General features: G+C 32.1%; 1 protein-coding gene across 1 annotated transcript; it reads left to right on the top strand.

Moving 5' to 3' along the window:
* Nucleotides 1-850: 850 nt before the first annotated feature.
* LOC118750733 (Kv channel-interacting protein 1) lies at nucleotides 851-9,726 on the top strand. The gene is made up of 6 exons (XM_036485469.1): nucleotides 851-2,046; nucleotides 6,225-6,294; nucleotides 6,451-6,521; nucleotides 6,630-6,824; nucleotides 8,910-9,158; nucleotides 9,228-9,726. The coding sequence occupies exons 1-5, from the start codon at nucleotides 1,891-1,893 to the stop codon at nucleotides 9,036-9,038; spliced, it is 621 nt and encodes a 206-aa protein (XP_036341362.1). The 5' UTR covers nucleotides 851-1,890; the 3' UTR covers nucleotides 9,039-9,158; nucleotides 9,228-9,726.
* The last annotated feature ends 17,489 nt before the right edge of the window (nucleotides 9,727-27,215 follow it).

Here is a 27,215-nt window from a genome sequence, read left to right as displayed (position 1 = left end):
TGAAACGGGCCCATTTTCATTTAATTTTTCGTAATTAAGAAAAACCATTAACAAAAATCAAAAATCATACGTTGAAACGCGAAGACGTGCATTTGAGCTATGTTCATGGCAATTAATAGGTAATAGCTAATCTAAAAAAAAAGTATAAAAAGTGAGCTTCTTAAAATATTCTATTAATTAGCATACCAAAGGTCAGCTTATAAATAACCAGTTTTTAGTTAGTTGAAAACAAACTGACTTTTTGCGCGACAACACCAAGGAAAAGTATTCAGCTAAAAGTACATAAAGTAGTCGGGGCGTAATCACAGCTAGTTCAAAAGTAGTGAACTTCTGCGAGTCAACTTCTAGTGAGTCAAGTTTTGAAATAAAGGACAAAGTAGATTTTTAGACAAATAAATAAAGTCAGAGGACAAGCTATTGTGAAAAAGCACTGTCCTTTGAAATAAAGTACGAATGGTCACCGTACTGATAGTCCATATACTGTAACGCTAATATCTTCTACATTACTTAAGCTAAGACCAATGTTTTGATGTTTTTGAAATGCGAATATGCAGTAAAGTGCGAAAGATAGCTATTGAAATGCATGATCGAGTTACAAATCCGTCCCCTCAAAAAAAAGTGGTGTGCGAATCCTACGCGCGACTAAAGTGAAATTTCTGCCTATTATCCGTATAAAATAATAATACTACATTAAAAAGCGCCACGATCATTTCTACAGGTTTGACGCCTTAAACAAAAATTTTCCCAAATAAATATTTTTAGTTGATGGGCGTTCAAAGTTTTTTTCAAAAACACGATTTTTGCCACCTTGCTAATTATAACTTGTTTTTATTCTTCTATCAATTACAGTTGCTGGCAGCAAAAATAGAGCGTCACTATTAAAATCATAAAAAGCGTATAAGCTAAAGCAGAAAACTGAGAAAAATTAAAATTGCTATACATGCATGAGTATTTAAGACGTTTGTAAATACAACAAAAAAAGTTTGTAAAATAAATTCAAAACCGCCGAAACAAAAAGTTAACAAAAACAACCAACCAAACAAATTACCTAATTAATGTCATACAACAACAACAACAAATCGAGCTAAAACACACCAAAAATGCACCACAAATAAAAAAAAAATCAGCACCAACAATAAGAACGAACAACTATTATGTGAACAACTACTGTTCTGTTCAATCAAACTGCTATCTATGCAACTAAATACCGTTTCGGCCAACCAAAGAATGCAGTACCAACGTCGTGGTAGCGATTCAAGCCAAACCACAACCAACTAATCAACTAAATACTCGTAATCAACAAATCAACAAATCAACAAGCGAACTGACTAATCAACCAACTAACCAATCAAACTAAGCCAAAACAGCCACAAAATTGCACAACATACAAAGAAGCGTGTGAATTGTAAAAGCAAAAACAACAACCACCATAACCACCACCATCACCACCACAAAAAACGTGTAAAACAACATTAACAATAATCAAGCGAATTGAATTTAATGGAATTACTAAAACAGATTGCAATGCAGCAATCGCAAATAGTACAACGCACTGGATTACTTATCTTGCCGGTTATTTGCTATATTCCTATGCGGAACTACCACCATTCCACACTTAACTAAAAACAAAAAAGTTCAACTAATTTTAAAAAATTTGCCAAGTAGCTTGTAAAAAAGTTAGTTAAGCAAACACTTAATTGCTAACGCATTGCGACTTGTGTAAACTTGCACGCAACATAAACAATTTTCCTTGAACCCAAACGCCCTTAACATCCCGCGTTATCGCGTTAATTACGTTCTTCATTGATTTCTGGGATATTTTTTTTTTAAATTAAATACAAAACGTAAAACAAAAGCACACACACACACACATACAAATATTGATTCAATATGACTTCGCCACCGGAAAGCCCCATCGAGGAGGTTGTCTTCGAATTGGAACACACCCGAGTGCCTAAGCCGATTAACGTAACGATCGAAGATTTGTATCGCGAAACGAAATTCTCAAAACAAGAAATACGAATTATGTATCGTGGATTTAAAACGGTAAGTTAGGGATGAGATAGGTAAATAGAAGAACAAGTAAGTAAGTATATCCTATAATCGATTTACGACATTTTACACTGTTTTATTAATTCTAACAAGTAGATATGTATTTGAAATACACACAGCATAAATCATATTTATTTTTGCGATTATTACATGTGTATGTGATGAAAATGAATGATGAAAAACGCATGTGGAATTGGCATATGACTTTTTTTTTAAATTAATGACATATTTATAGGTATAAGGAGAGCATGAGAAATGATGAATAACTAGCAAAAACAACGTTTTTTTTAACATCACTTTTCGATTGACTTGATTGTTTTTGAGAAGTAAGTTAATCATTCCAGATATATTGCTTTTTGATGCAAAAATGAAAATGAATAAAATTCAAATTTTAACAGGGGAAAAATATAAATATTTTTTTTTTTTTGGTTCATATGTACGCCATGTACATGTAGATAGCACATGGCCATGAAAGGTTGTTTTGACCAGACCATGTGGTTTGCATGTTCTTGGGGTCGCTGAATACAAATTTGAAGTCCGTTTTTCTCCACAACGGCTGGATTTTATTCCAACTTAAAAAATCCGGGCGGAAAGGCGCTAGAAAAAGCAAACAAGGCAAAAGAAGGCACACAATAGAACTGAAAACTGAAAAATATAAATTGGTTTACAGGAAAAATACTCAACGGACGCCGCTATCCAATTCCTATATAGAATTGCTCGCTGCTTCCGAAAATCAAGTTAATTTTTTATTCTATGGATAGGTTTTCGATAAGTTTTCAGGTATACATTGCGTATGAGTACGGTGACCATCCGTCCTGTATTATACGGGACAGTCCTCTTTTTTGACCCATTGTCCTGGTAATTTATTTATTTTATACGGGACGCCAAATGTTCTGTATTTCTTTTAATGCCCTGTATTTGCCCCGTATTCGGTGTTCGTTATTTTGACTCCTTAACTGCTCATTAAAATTTGCATGCCTATGTACCAGCTTTAAGTGCTGTTGGTATATCATCGTGATTTTCTCCATAAACAGCTATTATTTCTAAACTGAATGCCTGTGATTTGAATCGACGAATACATACAGTGACCAAAATATAAATAAGTCCCGAAATTTTAGCAGGGTTTGACTATTTTTCTTTAGTTTATTTAATGTTTATTATTTTTTTATTAAATCCAGATTTCCGACTTTGTGGAAAAACCCATACAAATTAATTCTGCAATGTTTCACCAAAATTTCAAACCATTTAATTAGAATCTTTAGAAAAAAAAATTTGGTTTGTAGTTTTGTAGCTCGTTAAAATTTAGTATAACAAATTGCAAGTGGAAAGTGCTGCCATTTGCTTCTCCTTTAAAAAATGGTCGAACATAGGTACTTACTTTTTATGAAAAACTGCGTAAGACCGTCAACAAAAAAATTGCCAAAAAAGTTTTAGCGATATCAAAATTACACTTTATTAAATTTAAAACTTAACGAATTTCTTTAAAAAATATTATTTTTTGTCCCGTATTCGGCTCCCATAAATATGGTCACCGTACGTATGAGTAACATTCTTTCCTGCTCATTCTCCATACAAAAAAATCTTTGCGCATTTTCATATGACCACTTATTACTTCTTTATTTATACATCGATTTTCTTCATTATCAACTTGATTTTTTTTGTAACAGAACAGGCTTTAACACAGCTCTGAATGTACTAAACGTGCGCTCGACGTGAGTTGATACAAGTGGCGCCCAATTTAAATATGGAACGTTTGAAACTTTTATATTATCAGGAATAAGGGCTTTGTCTTCGCTATAATCACTTTTTTAAAGGTAAAATAAAGGCAAAATAAGGCAAATATCTTAAAAAGGCAAAAAAAGGCAACATCAAATGTGTATATATGGAATCAGGGAAAGCTAAATCGTGGACATTATTAATCGAATATACTCTATCTCTTTAGCAGAAAAAGGCAATTTCCATAAAATCCATTCCCTGCTGATACGAATCTAAAGCCAGATCTCTGAAATCAAAATCTAACAATTAAAAAATGTCCACTGACTCAAAATTCGTAAAAAAAATCTATGGGGTTTGGTTCCTTTAGAATATAATAATTTTTTTTTTTTAATTCTACCACCATATTGAATTTGCCTTTTTTGAAGAAAATCTGATTTCATAATTGCAAAAAATGACTTCAAACCCCCTAACTACCAAGATTAAAGTAAATTTGTCAATATCTATACAATAAAGTCCACCAGGTTTTTTGAGTTTAGAAATCCTGACTTGCTGGAGAAAAACGGACTTCGGATTCGTGTGGCCAGTGACCACAAAAACACCTGGTCTGGTAAAAGAAAACATCCACAATTTTTTTCCCCGAAGTGAGTTTTTAAACACGGTACCTATTTAGATACTTTTTTTTCGCGACACACTCTAGTGTACCCCAAATAGCTAGAACACATAAAATATTATTTGTTAATATTATAAAAAACGATTTTAGCGTTGTCGGGCGATAAAATTTGCTGCCACTGAAATCGAAGCCGAGTATATACACATACATATGTGTGTATCTATAAATATGTATGTATGTATGTGCCATGATATTATGTGTCATGGATCATTAAGTTCTTAATATTTGCTGAAATTGAACTTTTCCGCAAGCCTTTTTATTAAGCATAAACTCTTTGAAAGGAAACTGTAAAAATTTGATGCGAGGCAAAAAATTATGCACGTAGCACATAGACAGTGGTCCAAGGCTTCGACACGAATAATGGCGATATTACTTTAGAAAATTTCTTTCGTTATGTCAACTTGGTGTGACTAGCTTCGATAACCATATCTTGAAGTGCTAGATAATTGGACAAAAAGAAGATGGAAGGAAAAATCTCAAGATTTAAAATTACACAAAAAACGTGTAGTACATTTTTTATGTACTCAATTTTGGGTCGGAGATTAGGGATCTGTATACCATTTTTCTAAACCAGGCCCATTTCAAGTTTGCATTGTGAATTAAAAAAAAAAAATCAAATTTTAACGGTGAAAAAGCTTAAAAATACTTTTTTTTATAATTGTTTTTTTTTTTTGTTTGTATTAAAGACTGTTCCTGTACAAAAAAATCAAGCTATCAACAAAGAATGAAAATCAGCGACTCTGGTCGAAAAATAAAAATTTAGTCTAACTCTGAATTAATTAAAATGCTATAATAATTAAAAAAAAGTGGCTGAAAGTTTAAATCTATACAAATTTGTACGAGTATTCAAAATATTTTGGCACGGAGTTGCTCATAGAAAAGTTCATTAAGTTATGATTAGCGTGGCGCAGCAAAGATGTCTCACAAAAATATCAAAAACTAAAAAGTTTCTACTAAATCGAAAATCACGAACAAGCACAACACTTTTATTTACATACAAACTTATGTACAAGCGCAAAGCTCACACATGCATATATGTGTGTGTACATTAGGGTGGTCAAAAAAAAAAAAAACTAAAGTCGGAATTTTAATGCGCTCACCACCTAAGATTGTTTTATTTCGAAAAAAAGTATAAAAGATCTACAGAGGTCGCTCAAAGGGCTCAAAGTCTTTCATGCACTTTATATAGGGAAAAAACAACTTTTTGTAGAAATGGTATAGAATTCTTGAAAATCAATATTTTTTGATCGGAAAAGTCTAGTTCTCTTCGGGAGACTTACTAAAGATTTTTTATTGGTCGCCCCATTGCAGGGTTTTTAGGCGCTTTTGTTCCAACCATAGATTATAGTTACTTTGAAAAAAAGTTAAGTTAACAATTGCTACTATTATTGGGAATCTTCTGCAGAGTTGATTTTTAAGAATTCTATACCATTTCTAGGAAAAGTGGTTTTTTCTCTATATAAAATACATGGAAAATTTTAGCGCTTTGAGCGACCACTATCCTTTTTTTTGATATCAAAATAAAAAAATCGGGGTTTTTTTCGGTAGTCAATAACTCTAGGGGTTGAGAGCTTAAAAATCCCGACTTTACTTTTTCACATACATTTTTGGAACACCCTAATCTACACATTTACCCATTAGTATAACTTTTGGTTTCTTTTTGAAAAGTTATGAACGCATAAAATATTTACGACATCTTTATGCTTCGATGCTTATGCATTGGAAAGTGTCCTCCAGTACGGGTCATGTGATAAACTCTTCATTTTGCTCTCTTTCCATATTGCAGGAATGTCCCGAAGGCGTTGTGCATGAAGAATGCTTCAAAGAAATTTACGCAAAGTTCTTTCCACATGGCAGTAAGTATTCGTATAAGTAAAATTTTTTTTATAAATTTTACAAACTTATCGATTAGGGATTATTGTCAGATATTTGACACTTAAGAATTTAATGGTATTGTGTTAAAGACGATTGCATACATATCTACTACATTATTGATACGTTCCTTATTTTAGATTCCAGTTTATACGCTCACCACGTGTTCAGAACATTCGATACGAATAGTACAGGGTCCGTGAACTTTCGGGTGAGTGGTTGAGGAGTGGAAAATATATATTATTTTAATTTAGATTTTAATTTTATTTGCTATTGAAATGTCTATATTTTTATTTTTCTATATTTTTTTACAAAATAGGACTTTCTCAATATACTGTCAACACTGCTGCGCGGTACAGTGTACGACAAAGTTAAATGGACCTTCAAATTGTACGATGTGAATGGTGATGGTCGAATATCACGTGGCGAAATGAGCGATTTATTTCATTCGATACACGAGCTAATGGGTCGACGACCGCACCAACCGGAGGAGGATAGAAAAGCCAAAGATCAGGTATGGGAAATGGGAAGTTGGGTTAGTTATAGATTGTTTGTTATTATTGCAGAACTGAGAAGATAGATTGAAAAACTTCCAAGAGTTCATGTTTTAATGCTATCCCTTGCAATTGGTATCGTTCATTAGAGTGTCCTATATGCATATTCTCTTCATGCTTTTTGTAATAAATACGTATGTGTATTAGGGTGTACCACTTCCCATACAAAAAAATCAGTACTGTTTTGCCTTCGTCGTATATGTCGTAAAAATATTATAAATCTAAAGTATAATAATTTGTAAGATTCCGGTAGAAAACCGCAACTACTTGAAATTAACCTGTTGCCTAAGATATTGTACTAAGATTATCACACTATGGCTCAATAGAGCTAAACCCTAACAAATGCACGTTTTTAGTTTATCAGGGATATGGATAACATGTCAAAGGATAATAATTTTAAAGGAACTTTTTCCTGTTCTAAAGACACCTTTACATTTAACCGCTAGGGGTATCGTCAACACATCCGCAGGGTCTGATGGTACCTCGTCTTTCTCCCTGGCTCCTTACAAGATATTTTGAGACTCATCAACTTTAAGACGAGATCCTGAGTACACTTAGCCTATTTTGTCGATTGCTATCTTACACAGCGCCACAATTCTACTTCCATTGGTGCATAGGGAACTTGCCTTATTTATTGCTTTCATTTATGACACCTATGCTCTTCTGATCTGTTGCTTTCACAACAGAGGCCCGATTACAGTCTTTGGGTGCTTTGACTTATTTCTGGTGCCTTTACTGGTGTATCCTTTACCGCCAATAGAAGGTCTACTTTCACCTTTACGCAGTCATTGTGCTCCTTCTTGATCGGTGAGATAGCCAGGCGGCAATCTATACGTCAAACTTGGTGGGTGACTTTAAGGTTTTGTGATCGGCTGAACTCCTTGATCCTACTAAAGATCATCAAGTTGGCACTGTGACCAACTGAAGAAATCTCAACAGACGCTGCTCGCAGGGTGGAACTCTCACTACTCCAGGGCACAGGATGCTCAGTGCATGCGCTGAAGGCTACCATGGTACGCTAGTTAGTCGGCTAGTGCGTCCGTAGAAAAAGTCTTCAGTGCCGCAGCTCGCGTTGGGGTGGAGGTGGCGAAAACATAGTGTCGTCCGTTCGTACAGAGATCTACAGTAACCGGGTAAGGTTAAGCAACTAACTCCTGAGGTCGCCCGGTTTCCGAAGAAATACGTTCGAGGCTGGGCTTTATAAAAGGATGCGTACCTGAATATGAAGCCATTATATCGCCTGCCAGGCAGTATTAAAAAAATTAGCTTCAAATGTAGTAAAGTCGAAAGTAATTCGGAGATATCGTGCATCGCTGGCTTCAATGAGTCACGTCACAATCTTCCTGTGATGGCTTCCTGGACAGAGCAAAGATCCTTCTGGTCCTTGCATTGTGTTAGTGGGTACCCTTGCTTACGTTGTCCACCCAAGGGTGTGGAGTCCAAGGATCTTTTCACCCCCTACACCTACATCACAGCCGTAACTAATAACCTATGGATCAATTGTGACAGCTGTGAGATTACATGATTCTTATGACCGAAACTTAATAATTGTCGTACTGAGGGATTATTGACGTTAACCCAACCTGCGGTCTGACGTCATTAGAGGGCACTGTGCCATAACACCAATGCTTCATGAATGGCGTGTGCCAACGAGCTTCCTCTGGGATGAGAAAGAGGAGCAATTCACCACTTCCTGCGGCAATGTCCTACTTTGCAAACAAGGCGCCTCAAACATTTTTCATTGAGCCTTTTCAATGCTGTGGGGGGAGTTAGCCGAAGTGAAAATTTCGGAGCCATACCGACAATATGGAAAGTGCGTGTCATTGAAAGTGCTTTTCATTCGTACGCGCCTGCCAAACTTAACCTAAATTTCATTACCCCATTTTATGTAGTCTGTTTGGGTGTACCCGTCAATATTTTTAAATCAAGCTTAGTTCGAAGTTACTTATTATGTGGCATAACACAATATTAAAAAAAAAAAATGATCTCACGTATTTAACCTTCCAGTTTTCTACAACTCTTTTCATCTTCTATTTATTTCCCAGTTGGAACGCACCTTCCGTTCATTTGATCCCCACAATGTTGGCTACATTAATTTCGAAATGTGGATGAAGGGTCTGCTTACCAACCGAACCATAGTGAATTCTTTTCATGTCTTTCACTCGGATCCCTGATGGTCGGAGAGTGACTTCGAGAGTATTTTGAATAATCAAGAAGTTATATCGCTTATAGATCTCTGAGAAAGCCAAGCCAAAAATGGCAGGAATGTACGCAAGGCCAGCGTTAGTCCGCAGGTAAGTAAGGCTGAAGGTAAAAAATTAGTTCAATATTTTCTGATTAAATTTTTGAATACTATTTTGCAGGCGAGTAAGCCGTTAGACAAAAATAAGAACACGTAAAATTACGAGCAAATTTATAAAGTTTTTAAAAGCTAATGATCGGCTCGCAAGCAAACGATGTACATACATACATACATATTTGCGTATGAAATGGTAATGTCTGACCGTGAAAATGCGTCTGCGAATATTATCCTGCCATGCAAGCGAATTTGGCGATTGCAAAATCCAATAAATTAACTAAAGTAATTGTTATTGACAAAAATATGTATAAATAATTGAAATTCAAGGAAATTGAAATTAGGCATAGACAATTTTTAGTATTTACAAAAGATGAGAATTGATTGCTCCAATGTTTCACACACACACACAATCAAACATAATGCGAGTTCACATATTTGACAAATATGTAAATAAAACTTAAATTTAGAGCAGATGTAGGGACACTAGAGTTGAAATTTGACAATTGAAGGCTTTAAGAATGCTTGAAAGCATTAACTGGACATAAAGTTTTGGTCATTAAAAGCATGAGTGAACATTTTTTGGTTATTTATAAATTTAAAACAAATTTCTAGCTATTTAAAAACTTGTTCAAATAACTGTCATAAATTTTTGGCAATTGAAAAAGTGGGCATACTTATATGTTTCGTAAACTGGACATGAATTACGGGCCTACATTTTTGTTCACTTAAAGACTGTTTTACCACTTTTCAGACTTTGTGTAAGTGGCTACTGAAAACCCAGTTTTTAAGCTCTAAAAGCCTAACATCTCTCAAGAGTCAACTCTAGACGTTGTGCAGCAAAACGCAACAGTAAAGTTAAACACGTTAAAATGGTACTAAAATTTGTACATAAATTTAAATAAATTCAACTAATTGAAAGTGTAATACCAAGATGCCGAGCAAGAATTACTTTACTGACAAATACTAACAGTAGTAACAAATATACTTAGTATGGTAATTGAATAATTATAGTAGTACTTAATAGAAATGAATGCTAAACAATAAGATTCAATAAATCAAGTGTGATGAAATGACGAGAAAGAAAGTATTTAGGATTTTCAAGCGAAAATAATTGAAATAATGCTTAATAAATACTGTAAAATTTAATAAATAATTTGAAAGTTCTCAGGCAACTTAATATGGTTTGATTTTAAGTTTCGAGTGGTGAAATTTTGAATGTGTTCGAGATTTTCTGGTGAATATTCCTCCATAAGTTTTTATTATACGCATGTATGTATATAGCTTACGGCAAGCTTAAGCAGGGATAACACGATTTGTACCTTTTGATAGTTACAGAGTGGGGTTCTTTTATTAAGCTGAATTCATTCTCGATAAAAAATTTTAGGCAACACCACTCTGTGATTGCCAAAATGTACAAATGCACAAATCGTGTGATCCCTGCTTAAGGATAATCAACGAATACTAAGCCAAAAACTGTCGCTTAAATTCTGAATAAAATTTACTGGGGTCTATTTCTCTTCTCCCTCGCATATTCTGAATGAGAATTTCTACGGAGATTTTTCACTTTTCACTTTTCGCAAAAATTGGAGGAAAAACGAAGGTTTTTTTTTACCCCTGGATTACACGTAGGACCTTAAGAAAAATAAATAGAACAATAAACAAATGTTTTATTCTTGATAATAACTTAAAAAAACAATTCTTGAGATTTTGCTAGAAAAAATATTTATTTAAAGCAAATCTGATCACAATTTTTTTTTGGAGTACATCTAATCTACCGTAGCAAAGTCTTAACACTGCACAAATATTCTCAGCATAGGCGCAGTTTAAATTCAAAGACTACCCTTTCAAAATCTCGCTGCTGGATTGTAAACATTCCTAAAACTTTATTGACAATAGTACTTTAAAAAAATTGCGTTAAATTTTGCAAAAAGTTGATTTTATTAAAAATTAAAATTTTTAGTTAACACTTTTATATAACAGAATTTGAGATATCGCATGAAGTTTGGCAATATGTACATAAAACTAGTAAATACCTAATATAGTAAACACATCTGCCAACTAAGATAGTTCCACACTCGTACGAATACATGACATAACTACTGTACTTACGATATAATTTTTGCTGTTATTACTGTATTTCCGGTCAATTAACCCTTAACCGAAACATATGAATGACAACTTCAAATGAAATACCAAAGGCAATTTATTTCTAAGATTTCATTTAAGTATTTACTTACATACATAAGTACATTCAGACATAAAAAAAAAACACTGGAAAAAAAATTCTCAAAAATAGTCCATATGTATGTAGGTATATGCATGTACTAACTCTATTTGTAAGAACTGAAAATAAATTGAAATTTCATTTCAGAAATTCAGAAAAAAGAAATAAAATAACTAAAAAACACACTGAAATTAAATAGAGCAAAAATATAACGATAAACAAGGATTAACTTAATAGCCAGATAAAATAGAAATTCAAATGCAGATAAAGAAAAAAAAAACAGAACATAATAGACTATAGGTAAAAAATGAAAAACACAAAAAATATGAATTTCGTGCACCGAACGCCCAGCGCCAATAGTATAAACAAAAACCAAATACACGGAAAATACAAAATGAATTTGACGGTAAAATGCAGCTTATAGAGTGTTCTTATTGTAAAAGGTAAATAAATTACTCAACACGTAAAAAAATAATAAATGAACAGCAAATATTTTACAAAAAAAGAGAAACAAACAATATATAGAAGAAGTATGTATATGTTTTTAAGTATGTAGTATGTATTTATCTACAATACTTTTGGGATTGTTTATCTTTTTTAATTAAAAATTCAACTAATTTTTCACTCACTTAAATGGAGCCAAATTCCACCGAAGCTGTAAGCAATACCTGAGCAAAATATGATAAATAAAAATATTGAAATACACACATCACCGATTACTTTGTAAAATGTTACCAGCAAAAAATACAAAATAAAAAACACTAAAATAATATTTACCCACTATTAAAACGCAAATGACCGATTTTTTGAAGCAAGAAACGCTTTAATCAATATGTAGCTTGATTTTAACACCGCAATAAAAAATTTTTCTAAGTAAGCAAATCACGCAATGGAAAAAAGAGAAATTCCGAAAAATTATAACACTCACTTTTGTTGCGTTCTCAGTGAGACAGAGTGGAAAATTACGAACAAAAAGTTTCCTTACGTGAAAATGTATTAAATTTATTACTTGGAGCCAAAAAAGATTTGTAGGAGGTGGGCCTAGAGAGCAAAGTGGGGTAAAAGAGCAAGGTACAACAAATTTCGTGAAATTATTGTTGGTGGACGTAAATATTGACCGCTTGTGACGTGCTTTCAGATGTACGCTTTTCTGGTTAAAACTAGCATATACTCCGAATTACATTAAAATCGGATAGTATATACCAGGACAGTGCGTCGTCTTTTACCATTTTCCACATGGGGTTTGAGTGAGCTTATATGAGGACGTCCCACTATGTGAAGGTCTGTGAATACCCTAAATGGTTTATTGACATTTATCGAAATTTACAAGTAACTATCATCGCTTAATAGCAACTCCTAGTATCGAAATTTGGCACTATTTGGAACCGTTTGGGGGCTTGGATCGATACACAAAAAACTGCGGGAATTTCCTCTTTAATTTGCGAGTTATTCATCCCAATTACGGTCAGGCCCTTCTGCAGGCAGGTACTTTTACAAACGCGCCTATACCCAGCCTTCCTTGCATTGTCCTGGCGCACGTTCTTTTTTGCAGAGACGCGCATGCGGACTTTAGCTGCCTATCCGTAATGCGATGTTGGCCAATCGTGTGGAACGCACGTCAAGAACGCTTGATGCGTATCTGCCGTCTATTTCAACGTGATCAATTTGATTCTTAATTCTTCGTTCAGAGGACACCCAAGTGGCTTTGTGGATGTTTCAATGCTGGTGTCTATACAGTATTACTAATTACCATTTTCTATACCGCGGCAAAAGCGATCAGCCTCACGCCGTTGTCGGAGGTATTGCTTATGTCGACTGAAGTTTGCGACAGCAGGACTAAATACCCCTTCTATGCTGGCCCTAACGTAAAAGTGCTATTTCTACGCACTCGTTGAAGCTACTCTTTGGTATCATCGTCCAACTTCTCCGGCCAGGCGGGCACATAAACTAGGCCAATGTTGTTTTTTTTTTGCTTCCGTGAGGTGTTTTAGTCTCCGCCCAATCACAAATTCACTAAATTTATGCGCCATCTAACGGAAGCAGCAATAAACGCCACACGCTGCGTACTCAATGCAGCCTTGTCTCGCACACCGCAATTCCAGCCTTATATTGAACGAAAATATCCAGCAGTTGAATAAAGGTACCTTGCCTTTTTTGCCATTTTTTGCCTTTTCACTGTAGCTCTTTTTAGGAGGTGGATCCCAAACCTAGCGCACAATACGTTGCTGGAAGTAATTTACAGGAATAAACATTTATACAGAGAGCCTATTTCTGCAAGATAGACTCAACTAATATTGAACTACTGGAGGTGACTTTAACGGGCCCTTATACCGTATAAGTCAAACTTTCCTCTCCGAAGCCTCCTCTCTCTCTCTCTGACGTGACTCAAGACTCCACACGGGTTGGCTGTTGGTTTGCCCACCTTACCAGAATGCGCGAATGGAGACACAGCGGCGGGATTTGAGTGTTAGCATTTTCCTTCTCTTTTTTACATTACGTGTTCGAGCAGCTCACTTCAATACACATTTTGCTGCTGAAGTGTTGCCAACAAATTTTATCTACTAAATTGAATACAAAATGCATGAATTTAAAATATTTCTGATTTTTAGTGAAAATTTTACCGCTTAACGAAGCTGTTGTTGGCATATGTATTACTACAACTCGTATTAAAAAGACGAAATGGACAATCAAAGCGGGTTCATATTTTTGAAAAATTTTTCCATTAATCCAAATATTTACGTACCACATACATATACTATTTGCTATCAGCAGATGCAGAGAATTTATTGTTACAAGAGGATTTGATTTATTTTGAAATATGTAAAAGCAAGTAAAAATTGCTTGGACGTTACGAAAATTGTTATTTTTTGCAAATTTTTTTCGCTTGCCTAAGACTTAAAAAATGTGCTTGAAATTCAAATAAACACTGTAAATGATCAAACTAAATACTTAACTGTTATCCTTCCATTTAGGCAAATATTGAATTAAATGAATAAAAAAAAAAAAACGAAATTGAATTGAAAATTCTTCCAGAACTGTGTGTATCTAGGCTACTTAGTAAACTATCAAACTAAACGAACGCTAAGTGGATAAGCTATTAGTAAAATTAAGAAATATATACACCCATTAGAAAAAGTTTCCGAATAGAGATATTTTTTTTTTTAAATATTCATAGTTTTTCATAAAAAAAATCGTAAATTTTTTTTTTAAATATATTCGTTCATTCTATAATATAAACCATTTAAATATAAGTTTCAAACTTTTCAGCAAAGATTCAAACTTGCCCTCGGTGGCGTGCATTGTTCATACAAAGTATATTTAAAGGTTTGTTTATATGGTACAAAATAGGAAAAAATTAGCCGTATTTTTTAGCAACTTCAAACCAGCACATTTCTAGAAAGTCGGATGTAAAAATTTGAAATTTTGCTGAAAATAATTAAATACAATTTGGCATAGTTTTCTAAATCTCACACAAAGTTTGAAACTTATATTTAAATGATTTGTATTATAGAATGTTCACGAAAAATTTTTGTATGAAAAATATTATGAAATTTGTAAAAAAAAATTTCCCTCGGAAACTTTTCCTAGTGGGTTTGTATTTTAAATACATATGTATGTACACATATATTCTATGTGTTTAATGTCCTAAATAGCTTTATGTGTACCGTAACTTATCGTATTTTGTAAATTGCTGCCTTATGTGGCACCCTGTGTTTTTAATTTACAATTTCATATATGCATTGCAACTAAAGCAAGGTATGCACGTTCAAACTGCTCATCAAATTCATTGGTGTATTAGTTTTGGGGCTGTATATGCTTCAAGTTTCAACTGCGAACTCCAGCGAAAAGTAATCAAAGCATTTCAATTTTCAAGAAATTGTTGAATCAACACAAGATTGAGGGGGTCTGAAAGGCCCATGTTTGACCAGGAGTGGCAAAGTATTTATCTTGCAAATAAACTGTTTCTATTTAAAAAAAAAAAAGCAAATGCAATATTTTAAACTTCGAAAATCACAGTGCTACACATGCAGCATTTTGAATGTTAGTTTCCAAAGGAGCGCTTGTAAGTACTATTATGAAATGGTAGGAGTAAAAACTAGAGATGTGCGATTAATCAATTAATCGAACAAACTGATTAATCGAATATTGATTAATTAATTAATCACAAACTAATCACTTTTGATTAATCAAAGTGATTAATATTTTGATTAAGTACATTTTAATTAATCAGAATCTAATTAATTTTATCAGAAAACTGATTAACCAGAAACCTGTACAATTTGCTGCTATATTTGTTTTTTTTATAGAAAAAAACTTTTACTCATATATATGCATTTTTTTCATTTCAATGAGTAACACAGTAAGATGCTGGTTTGCATTATATTTTTGTTAGTAAGAATAATATTGTGTTATATTATAAGAAATTTTCATTTACTTTGAAAACCAACTCAAAAAAGTTAGCAAAGTTACTCCGATTTTAATGAATTTTTTATAAGTTAACCGTAATTACTTAGGATCTGATTAATTACGTTTTTCGATTAATCAGTATGATGATTAATTAATAAACTATTTAATCGATTAATCGCACATCCTTTGTATAAACTCGAATAAAAGCGACATAGAGTAATAAAAATGTAAACAAATGAAGTACACATATTTCACAAGCTTTCACATATGAAAGCTGTTTCTTGAAAGTTACATGAAAGCTTTTGCAAGCTTTCACAGATGGAACCTTCATGAAAGCTCTTACAAGCGCTTGATCTAATCAAAAGGACACTACTACTATTACTAAATATTAAATATTTAGCAGACAAATAAAGAAACAAAATCTAAAAAAAAAATTATGACGAAAAAACTGATTAATTTAACGTCCTATATTTGTATAGTGGAACGAATATCCTTCCAAGAAACTTATGTATGTACTTATATTTATATTTATCTAGAAAAATGCCTATAAATTATTATCTAATGCGTTTGTATGAATATATGTATAGAGATGTATTTGTATTAAACTTTTTTTTGAAGGTTTTTTTTCGAAAAGTTATTTCTTTCATTAGTAAAATGATTGAACGAATTATGAACTAATTTCAAATGTGTGCTACAAAAGTTTTGGTACAGATAATTTTCGACAATGCATCCAAAGTTTTTTATTTCAATCACTTTTCGCTATTTTTTAATATACCCAGTTCATACCACAACAAAAAACATAAAAATATATTCACCCAATTTGTCCAAAATTCAGAAAAATTTAGTAAGTTTTAAATTTTCAACTTTTAACTATTAGATTTTTTAGAAAAATTTGGATTTTGCGAGGCTGAGGTTGAAATATTTTGACTCGCACATCCTAGCTAAACCTGAAGAGCTCTAGGGGATTGAAATTATGAGTAGATATTCATAGTTTCATAAAAAAATGTGCGTGGTACAAATAACAGCCTACTTAATGTCCAATTACGTCCCTAGTGAAGTGAAGCTTCTTCAATGGACGCGTAAATGAAGATGAAAACTAAGGCCAACACGAATACTGAGATATATACACGCGGGGAATACGAACACGAAAACGAAAACGAACAAGATGAAGAATACGAAGACAAAGACGACAACGAATGCGAAGCTGTAAAAGAAATCTTATACGAAGCCAAATACGAATTCGAGAACGAATACAAGTACAAACGAATACGAAAAGGAATGCGAAAACGTAAACAAATACGAATTCAAGTACGAGTACGAAGACGAAAATTAAAACAAAACCCTAAATGAAGACGAATGCGACGACGAAGAGGAATACGAAGGCGAATTTGAAAACGATAAGGACAGAACACGAAGTCGAATATGACGACGTAGACGAATACAAAGACGAATACGAATACGAAAGCGTATTACAATGAGTAAAAGAAATATCTGCCGTATGAAGCGTACTAACTAGAAATGAGGCGAAGGAAGTTTCACTTCGGAATTGTGGGCTAGGCGCACTCGTTTTTTTGCACGTTTTCTTTTTTAATATTATAAATAACTATTTTTACAAGTAATCTTTTAATAATTTTATTGAGCTTTGTACCACGATTTGTTTGTTAGGAAAAGTATAAGTAATCGATGAAGAAAAATATAAGCCATCGATTTAGCTTCTTTATAATTGTTATTCGAAAGCTTTTGACCTGGTGAAAGCTTTTTTAAAGTTGCATTTTATCATTTTTAAATTAAAGCGTTTTTTAAGCAAAAAAAAACTTTGTATATTGTATATACTTTCTCTTGAATACGTTTTAAATCATTATAAAAAAAGGTTATTATATTAAATTGAAATATATTAAAAAACTACTTATATAATATGTACGCATATATTAAGTATACAAATATCTAAAATTAATTTTAAAACAAGTTTTCTTAGAAACATTTTACTAATGTTTAAGTTCGATTTCTGTGATCTCAAAAGGCGAGTTTGCGTTCCTTTTCTTATAGCATTACTTTAAAAATAAGTTTAATAAAAAATTGCAAATCAAAATGTACCTTAGATTAAATGTAAAATAATTTAAAATTAATTAAGTTGAAATAAATCAACTAATGTGTCCGTCATAGCTATACATAGTGCAAGTGAATAATTTAATTTTGTAAATCATTTACAAAATTAAAGAAAGTTAAAAATCTGCTAACTATTTTTTTTATTTTAACAAAATTATGGTAATACTAACTAAACTCTAAAAAAAAAATTTGATGGTAATAAGATAAGAAATTTCAAAAAAAAAGAACAGAAATAAAAAAGTCGCTTATTTAAAACAATTGGTAATTAAATGAAAAAATTTGATTAAGGAACTTAATTTTTATTGCTAAAATAGTGCGAACAATTTTGACACATCTTTTTCTAGATTCTTGAATTTTGTTGAGTTGCTCAGAAAACCCATTATAAAAGATATCTACATACATAAATAAACTGAAAAGAAAAATCGTTAATAAATAAACAACACACAACAATGTTAAACGCAATAAGAACTTAGTAACAATAGTAACAACAAATTGTGGTTAGTGATTGGAATGTTTAAACAAAAGAGAAATTCAGAGAAAAACAGAAAGTAAAAAGTTTAATTAAAATTTTAAAATAAAATATAATATAATTTTATTTAAATAACATTAAATTAATAATTATGTGTATTCAATAATTTTTGGTAGCATATAAAAACAGTAAGATGAATAATTAAGGATAAAAAAGGAATAAAAAATAAAAAATTGCTAATAAATATATTAAAATATACATACGTATGTAAATAAATCGCGTTGCAATAAATAGGCCATCCTTAGCAAAATGTAAAAAAAGGAAACATTTCAGAACATAAACACCCTGTGCTAGTCAGATCTCTCGATCTGCATACAGTTGCTCATCCACCAAAATGGGGCACAGCTAGACAAAAATTAATTGCGATTCGTTCGTTGGCTTTAAGTCCTTTTTTTTAACAGACAAATGAATAATCTTAGCGGTTTTGGGAAATTTTAAAATTCGGCAGAAAAAAAATATTAGCTCTGATCCAGTTCTTTCCCGTAAAAATATTAAACAGCAAAATTACTCTCTGAAATGAGAGTAAAAAAGTACAGGTACACAAAAACACACTTTTCCTGTAAAAAAAGAAACCGAACAAATGGAAGGCAATAAACTAGTAGTTGATTGCTAGCCAGGAACATTTAATCGCATACGAAGCGGTAATATTTACGGTAATACTGTAATATTTTCGCTATCAACTTGACAACGTACAATAATTGTTTACTTTTGTGTAACAGCTGAACGCTTGACACTTTTCGTGATTTTACCAGAAGAAAAAGTTCGGATAAAATCTTGCAACTTCATGCTCTACACAACTCTCCAAACATCGCTCTCGTTTACAGGATTTTGTAATACGGGAAGATTTTTCTTGTAACTTCCTGCAAGTTCTTGTAAAAACCTGTAAGTTCATGTAGTACTGGATCAGAGCTATTAAAGGAGGTATTAAGTCGTCCAACACTTGCGACACGTTGTGAACCACCTCTTTGAAGTCCATTAACAATTTTTTGAGGGTCGATTTTTTTTTTGAATTGATATTTTATGGATCACAGCAATAAATAAAAAATAAGAACTTGACAATTCTTCGAAATTCGAATTATTCCCGAGGTTATACGTAACTATTAACTTCTATTGAATTAGTTTGGAGTTTATTTATTTTTTCGTGATTGTTAATACCTATTCCGTTAATTTGATAAACAGTTAAAAATGATAATGTCTTATTTCTCTAAAGTTGCCGAAGCAAAGCAGGGACATTTGAGTGGCTTAAAACCATTCATAAACCACCCCGTTGCCAAATTGGCAGATGCAATGCTACCAATATGATACCTTATTAAGCCTGAATGGGACACTTGTAAGGTGTAATCACAATTAGGGTTCGAAATTTCAGACTTTGGTATCGATACTGAGTACTCATTCTGGCATCGAGCTCATGGTATCGATACTCTAAAAGTATCAGGGAAAATGTATCGATACTACTCAGTATCGGATTCATTAAAATACGTTTTTTGGGATACTAAAATTATTTTATTCTTTAATCGTATATCTAGTTATTTCCTGAAATTAAAACAATAGAAATTTAAAATATTTGATTTTTTTTTCATTGCAGAACTTTCTTTCACGTTAAATGTACATACATACATACATATATATATATACTTTCACGAATTTCAAATTTTATTAAGAATTTTTGTAAACTTTTTGGTTTATGTTATGCAATAGACTACACGAAATTTCAGTTTATTTTAAGTGAAGGACAAAATTGAATGATAGTAATCCATATAAGCAAAGAAAATTGGGTTGCCAATGGAAGAAAAAATTTAAAAAGTGTGTTTTTTAAAAAGTTTTCGATACTACGAGTACTTTGCAAAGCATCGAGTAAACTCACCAAATAAGGTATCGAGTATTAAAGTACTCATTTTTATAACCTCTGAATCGATGCTTACTCAATATCGATAGTATCGTTCGAACCCTAATCACAATATTCAGCAAAGGATACCAAGTACTGGGGCCTGCGTATTTGAACCTAGATTTCAGAAAAGTGTACCTACTGTATTCCAAGTGGAAATTTTCGAAATTGAAATACATATGAGACCTTGACTGTCTACACAATAAATATCATGTCAAACAGCCTTTAATAGCCCTAGGTTGGGTTAGGTTAGGCTGCCGTGGCTGTAGGTAAACTTGCCAGTATACTTAGGCCTGCAAATGAGGGCTTTGATGGCAACAAAAGTGCAGCCACTCACACAAAATTCGGATCCCAACCGTGCTCGTATTTCTCGCTTTTCTGTGGTCCATCCAAGGAATACACGCAAAAGCTTCTAAAAAGGTGGGAGGACTCTCAGGTTGCAGCCCATGAATGTATGTCAAAGAATAAAAGGCAAGTGACTTCTGATAACGATTTATCAAAATATCGGTCAGCTATTTTTAAGATTATATACTTAAAAAAAAAATAAGCTTGAACATTAGTTCAAACACGAAAAGCTTTCACCGTAAAGCATTTGTAACAGCTACGGTGTATTTAAATGTTTTCCTCGTACATCCTTCCTTAAACGGTGGTTGTATAGAGGTGTATGCTTGTGTTTTTGACACCTCAGCCACAATATTCAGCTTCTGATATAAAAATCCACCTAAAAATTAAGTGTCATTTATGCTCTTAATGCTAACCTTATAAACCGCTAGTTGGTAGAATTTACTATTGAACTGCAAAGTTAGAGTAACATCAGTAATGGCAGTTAAGTCCCAGATGGGTTTCAGCATCAGTAACTAGTTTTTTTCTGAAAATTGCAGATAGAGGGTATTGAATACAAGCCTTGGATTTGCTATATATGTATATATGTATTTCGACATTGCTGTACCATTTAGCATTTGAGTAACTGTATGCTAAGATACTCTCGCTCTCTGTGGTACAGGGTGTATGTATGTATGCAAAGAGGTTGCATCTACATACATACATACATACATTTTTCTGTGTGTATATGGAATGTGCCATTATTGTGGTCTCTATTTAGGCGCTTATGCCACCAAAAAAATAAAAAAATCATAAACTATGAAGCAAGTTAAGTGAGATATCTAAAGAAAAGCGCAAAGCAACTGAAAAACCAATAATACCTTTAACACAACTAATTTCTTTTGTAAATGAAATATTTTCCAAACATTTTATTTCTTAAAAAATGTATTTTATGACTAAATTTGTTACTACATATTTTCTTATGCATCAAATATGTATGTAATATTAGTAATAATAGAACGTAAAAATAATTAAAATAGTACAGAAATAATGAATATAAAAATAAAATTTATGCAATAGAATTGATAAATGAAATTAAAAAATTAAACAGTTTTTTTTAATAAAAGTTTTGGAATGTAGGTAAGTACTTATTAGTATTTAGGTTTAACACACTTTTTACCTGCCGGTCACTTCACTGTAAAATCCACTGTCATTCTGAGCGACAACAATTTATCGGGCAATGATCGATAGCCATCAATACCTTCATATTTTTCATTTTGTGAGCCAGCTAATAAATTAGTGATTTTTTTTTTTAGACTATAGACGGGAGACAGCTTACTGAATACATACCAGATATGCTCAAAATCGATGTTCACCACGAAAAGTCTATTAGTGGTAGCCCCGATCATTAAATGCTCCGGTTATTTCTAGAAAGAGAGCCATAGCGTATTCCCCATTTTTCATGGTCACTTCAACCAGCCTTATGACGTTGTGCTCAGCACATTTAGAGAGTTAGAACTTATGGAAGAGATCAAGTGATGAGAAAGTGGCTATGCAACTTTAACATTTAAATAACTGCAGGGGTGACCCCACTACCGCATTTGTTTTTTTATATAAGCAATAAATTTCTAGTAAGTTAAAGGTCGAAAGGCCGTATATATTTCAACCAAATATTCTTTCAAGAAATTTAAACATCCAAGGTTGTAAGAAATACAACGTTCATAATTTTTCTATAATATTTTATTTTTTATTGATTTTAATGTTTTGAATGCTTTTGTGTTTTTCTTTTCTTAATTTGATTTTTCGGTATGTATGTAGAATGTGTGTTTGAAGAACTTACAAGCTAGTATATATTTTGTATTAGCAGATACATATACTTTTGATGTTTTTCTTAATTTTTTTCGATAAACAAAAGTCAAACGAAAGTATCGTGAAGAAGACGATCGAAGTATTTATTGTGAGCACAATCAACTATTTTTTTATTTTTGTTTTACCGATCTTTAATCTAATATTGTTGTAAAAAGTAGTTAAAGTAATCCATTTTTTTTTATTTCTTATTCAATGTAATTATTGTGGTTTTTTTTGTTGTTATTTCTCTCAAAAGTAGGCATTCAGGATTTATGTATTGATTTGTATTCTCTTGCATTTATGTATGTGTGTAATATTTTTCTTTTAAATACGATGCCATCAAGTTATACAAAATGTATGTACTACTCATATACGTTAGAAAATTTTCAAGATTGAAATAAATCCTGAATTTCAAATTCATCGCATTCCACTATTTTTGTTTTTATTTCAATGGCTGTGAGCGCAAAGTTTCAATGCTTTTATTTAGGTTTTGTATATCATTTTTCTTTTGTTAATCCCACATTTTTATTTACTTATGCATGATGTACCTACATACAATAGGTACATATTTTTGCTTTGTGTAAAGAAAGTACATTATTTACGCGCACATGCAACCATGTGCTGGAACACAGAGTGTGTATTTATTTTTGATTTTCCATCAGCCAATAAATGCGATTTTTGGGTACCAATAGTAAAAATAATAATTTTAAAATGAAGAAATGAAGAAAGTTTAGTCGAAGCCTTCGTAAGTAAGGAGAGAATTAAGCTGAAAATTACAGGTGTAACCAGCAGCAGGATCTTGATTCGGTGTCAATAAATTTGGAAGGGCAGTAGTAAATAAGCAACATAAATAATATAAGAATATATTATTAACAACATAAAGAGAAAAATATTGTAATCAAAATAAGAAAATGCTCAGAAAAATATTTTAATCAAAATAAGAAAATGTCATATTTCTCAATATGATAGGAAATATTTTTAATTAATTTATTATTATTACTTTATTATTAATTTACCATTTCGATACTTCTAGCACTGACGCACGAAACGAAAAATGTAGAAAAATACTCTACGGTGATGTTAAAAATTAAATCGGTTGTTGTACCGGTTACCAATTTTGAAAAACCCGGGTTTTAGTACCGCTTAACAATTTTGAGAAAAGCGGCGTCGTTATGTACATTTTTTTATTATGATTATTTCAAAAACAAAATTGGTTACCAATTTTGGGAAACCCGTGTTTTTAGTACGTTACCCCTTTCATACATTTTCACCATTTGTGCATCAGTGCTACTAGCTGCGGTGCTGTAATTGTCAATAGCTTTTAATTAATAAAAAAAAAAAAACAATTTTCTTTCAAATTTAAATATATTTTTCCTACAGTTTTTATTTCAAAGCATCTAATCCGTTCATCCTAATGAAACAGTATTCATTTTTTTATGGATTAGAACCATGTCATGCTATTTAAAATTAAATAAAAGCGCATTAAAATCTAACAAAATTATTCAATTAAATTATTTACGAGCTGATGAAAAATTCTGAGTATTGTATTGTATTGACATAATTTTTCCTTTTGTAAAGTAATTAGTGTTCTCAATGCCTTTTTCTTTTTTCGAATACCAAGGCTGAAAAACCATGAAGTTCAGTGGATGAAGTGAATGTGACATTTTTAAAAGAAGTGATTGAAACTGGCCTTTAATTCGACTGACTAAATTAATTTTGAAGATATCCTTCCTGCTGTGCCGTTAAAGTGTGTTTGCATTGTTCAACTTTGCGTTCAACATTTGCGTTCAACTCAGCGCAAGGTTGCACGAAAAAAAAGTTGAATGGCTAAAAATATCAAAATATGAAAAAATATCAAAATATTCGCCATAAAAAGGTGTTTGCATTGTTCAACTTTTGGTTGAATGGCCTTTCAACTAATCGCTTTCAACAAAGTTGGTCGCCAGCCAACATTTAGCCATTCAACTTTTTTTTCGTGCAACCCTGCGTTGAGTTGAATGCAATTGTTGAACGCAAAGTTGAATAATGCAAACACTGCTTTAGTGTAAAGATCAAGTTGTGTTTTTCGCACTCAATACTTGGCTGGTATAGCCGAGCTTAAATTAAAGACGGACGCTCTATTCTTTTTGGTATTCATTCTTTTGTCGATTAGTATTTTGGTATGTACTTCATATTTTCTTATTTATATACTCTTTTTTTAATTTTCTGTGCCTGTGCTTGTATAGTACATACAGTTTCTCATTAAAAAAAAAAAACAACAGAGTTGAGCATTTTTTGGGATGGCTTAGTTAATATAAATCATTTATTACTGGTCCTAGATTGTATTTTCTGTTTAATGAACAGATATTCTTTGCAAAATATTTACTTATAAAAAAACATTTATTGATTTCTTAAACTGGAAAAGAAATGAACTTCTGTGCTCATGCTTGCTAATATCACGCTCAAGAGACACTCGTATTTCAATCAGTTAATCTTCCAGCAACGAAGTTCTGCACTAAACGCTCATTTTTGGACATCTCCCATAAGCGGATATATCCCATAGCCACATAAGTAGAAGAGCTGTAACCACAGGTAAAGCGCCTTTAAGAGCTTTTGGTGTAATCGAGTTGGCCTACATACATACATATAAGGCATTAAATACAATCCTATGTAGTACCATTCAACTGGACAATTCCTGAGGAGGTACGAACCGTCTACAAGGCAAAAGTAAAAAAAAGCACTGTGACTCTCACTACAGACCCTAATTTAATCTTCGCACTTTAATTATTGCAAAAACTTTAGCTTGAAAACCCCAGGTGCTATCCAGCTCCAGCTATAAGTTTTTCGTAATTTAATAGTCCTTACAGTGAATACTTCAAAACCGGCTAGCGAACATTTTTTCTTACCTATGGAAAGTGTAAAGGCATTCTCACAAATAATCAGGGAAAAAATTATTCAGCTCGGTGATGTAAATTGGCTACCTTGAAGCTGCGATTTGACGCCGTTAAACTTTTTTTGTGGGGTGCCTTGAGTATGCGAATACTTTGTTAACGATTCAGACCCTCAAGCCGAATTTCGAGCAAGCCATGCGTAAGATAACTGGGTTATTTGTTTTTTTTTTTGTTTTTGAAGAAGAAGATGCCGGCTCGGGTTTCTATCTCTTCCGGGGATCGTCTTTAGGAGCTTCAATAATTACACAAGAGAAGCAAACACATCAAAAAAAATAAATACATACATATTTATTTCTTAAAGAAACCACTATATGGTCTATCCTGGTATTTTCAAATTTAGCAAAAGAAATAAATAAAAAAGCTGGGAAAATTTGTCTATTAAAAACTGGTTGAAACAAACTTCACATCTTTATAAAAAGTGGTTCGAATCAAACATTTGTGGAAAATTTCGATTCGATTAATGGTTCAGTTAATTAGTAGAAAAAAGCGGATTAATCCGGTTTAAAACTGGTTCAGTTCAAGTCCTTGCGAATAATGGCATGGAATTTTTTTGAATTGCAAAGGAGATATGCTGACTGGCATTGTTAAAAAATCTCAAAAAACAAAATAAAATTTTATTTGACATCGTCTACCTGTTTCGTGTGCCATTCTACACTCGAATCTAACCACTTTAAAATATTGCATTTCACTAACTAATCGCATACTCTTAGACTATCAAACATTTCTTAGGTTTCTACAATTATTTACCACTTATTCTGTTTTCCAATCTATGTATGTATGTATAAGTATAGTAAAATTTATGCTAACAACTTTTTCATAACTAAATTCACTTGTCGCATTTTCTGTTTTATGTCTACGAATTTTAATTTTTCGGCTTTAGATTTTCTTACTGCCTCTTTATCGCCATTTTGGGGCATTCAAAACAAGTGCGAGTTTTTCTACGAATACTTACTAACACGCTATAACTTTGTTTTTTTTTTTTTGTATGCAGTATATTAAATATTATTTAGTATTTAATTGCATTTTTATATTTCAATTTTCTTTTGAAAATTTTACTATTTGTTTATCAATTCTGAACTTTTCATTTAGGGGTTCTTTTTTCTTGTATATTTGATTTAAAAGGTATACACTTTCAACTAACAAAATATGTTTGTGGGTCTCAATAAACGTATACAGTAATAATAATAGGTTCATTTTTTAAAATACATATATTTTTTTCTTTATTTTAATCAATAATAACAACAATCAGTTTTTATGTCATTTCACTTATTGTAAATAACATCTTTGTGTGGTTCACTTGTTTTACATGTACGTTTTGTATTTAAATTTAATTTAGTTACAATTTATAAAAAAATATTTATTATAGGCATTAAACTAAATTAAAAATACTTAAGTTTTAAATGTGTTTTTTTGTTTGTTTTTTATTTTTAAAATTACAATGTGCATTTGTATGGGTGTGTGTGTGTGTGTGTGTGTGTTGGTTGTGTGAATGTGAGTCGATGCGTGGTCGTTCGTTAGGTTGGCGTTTATATAAAATTTAAAATAGTTTTTTTTTTAATAACTTTGGATTAATATGAGGAAATTATAAGCATAATATACAAACAAAAACTATACATGAATATTATAAATATTTTAAGTGTGTTTAGGTACTAAAAAGTCGTTGAATTTGGACTTACTTAGGCTTATTTTTGGACAGACAGTTAGGTAAAAAAATTCGTTTTTGTAGGCATAGATAGAAACAGAGTTTAATAAAAGCAACAAAAAGTAATAAAACTTCGAAAATTAAATAAATAACTCACAGG

This window comes from Rhagoletis pomonella, unplaced genomic scaffold (genome assembly GCF_013731165.1).
Source record: "Rhagoletis pomonella isolate Grant_MI unplaced genomic scaffold, Rhpom_1.0 Rhpom_scaffold_00001, whole genome shotgun sequence".
Lineage (NCBI taxonomy): Eukaryota > Metazoa > Arthropoda > Insecta > Diptera > Tephritidae > Rhagoletis > Rhagoletis pomonella.
This window is presented reverse-complemented; position numbering and strand designations above follow the sequence as displayed.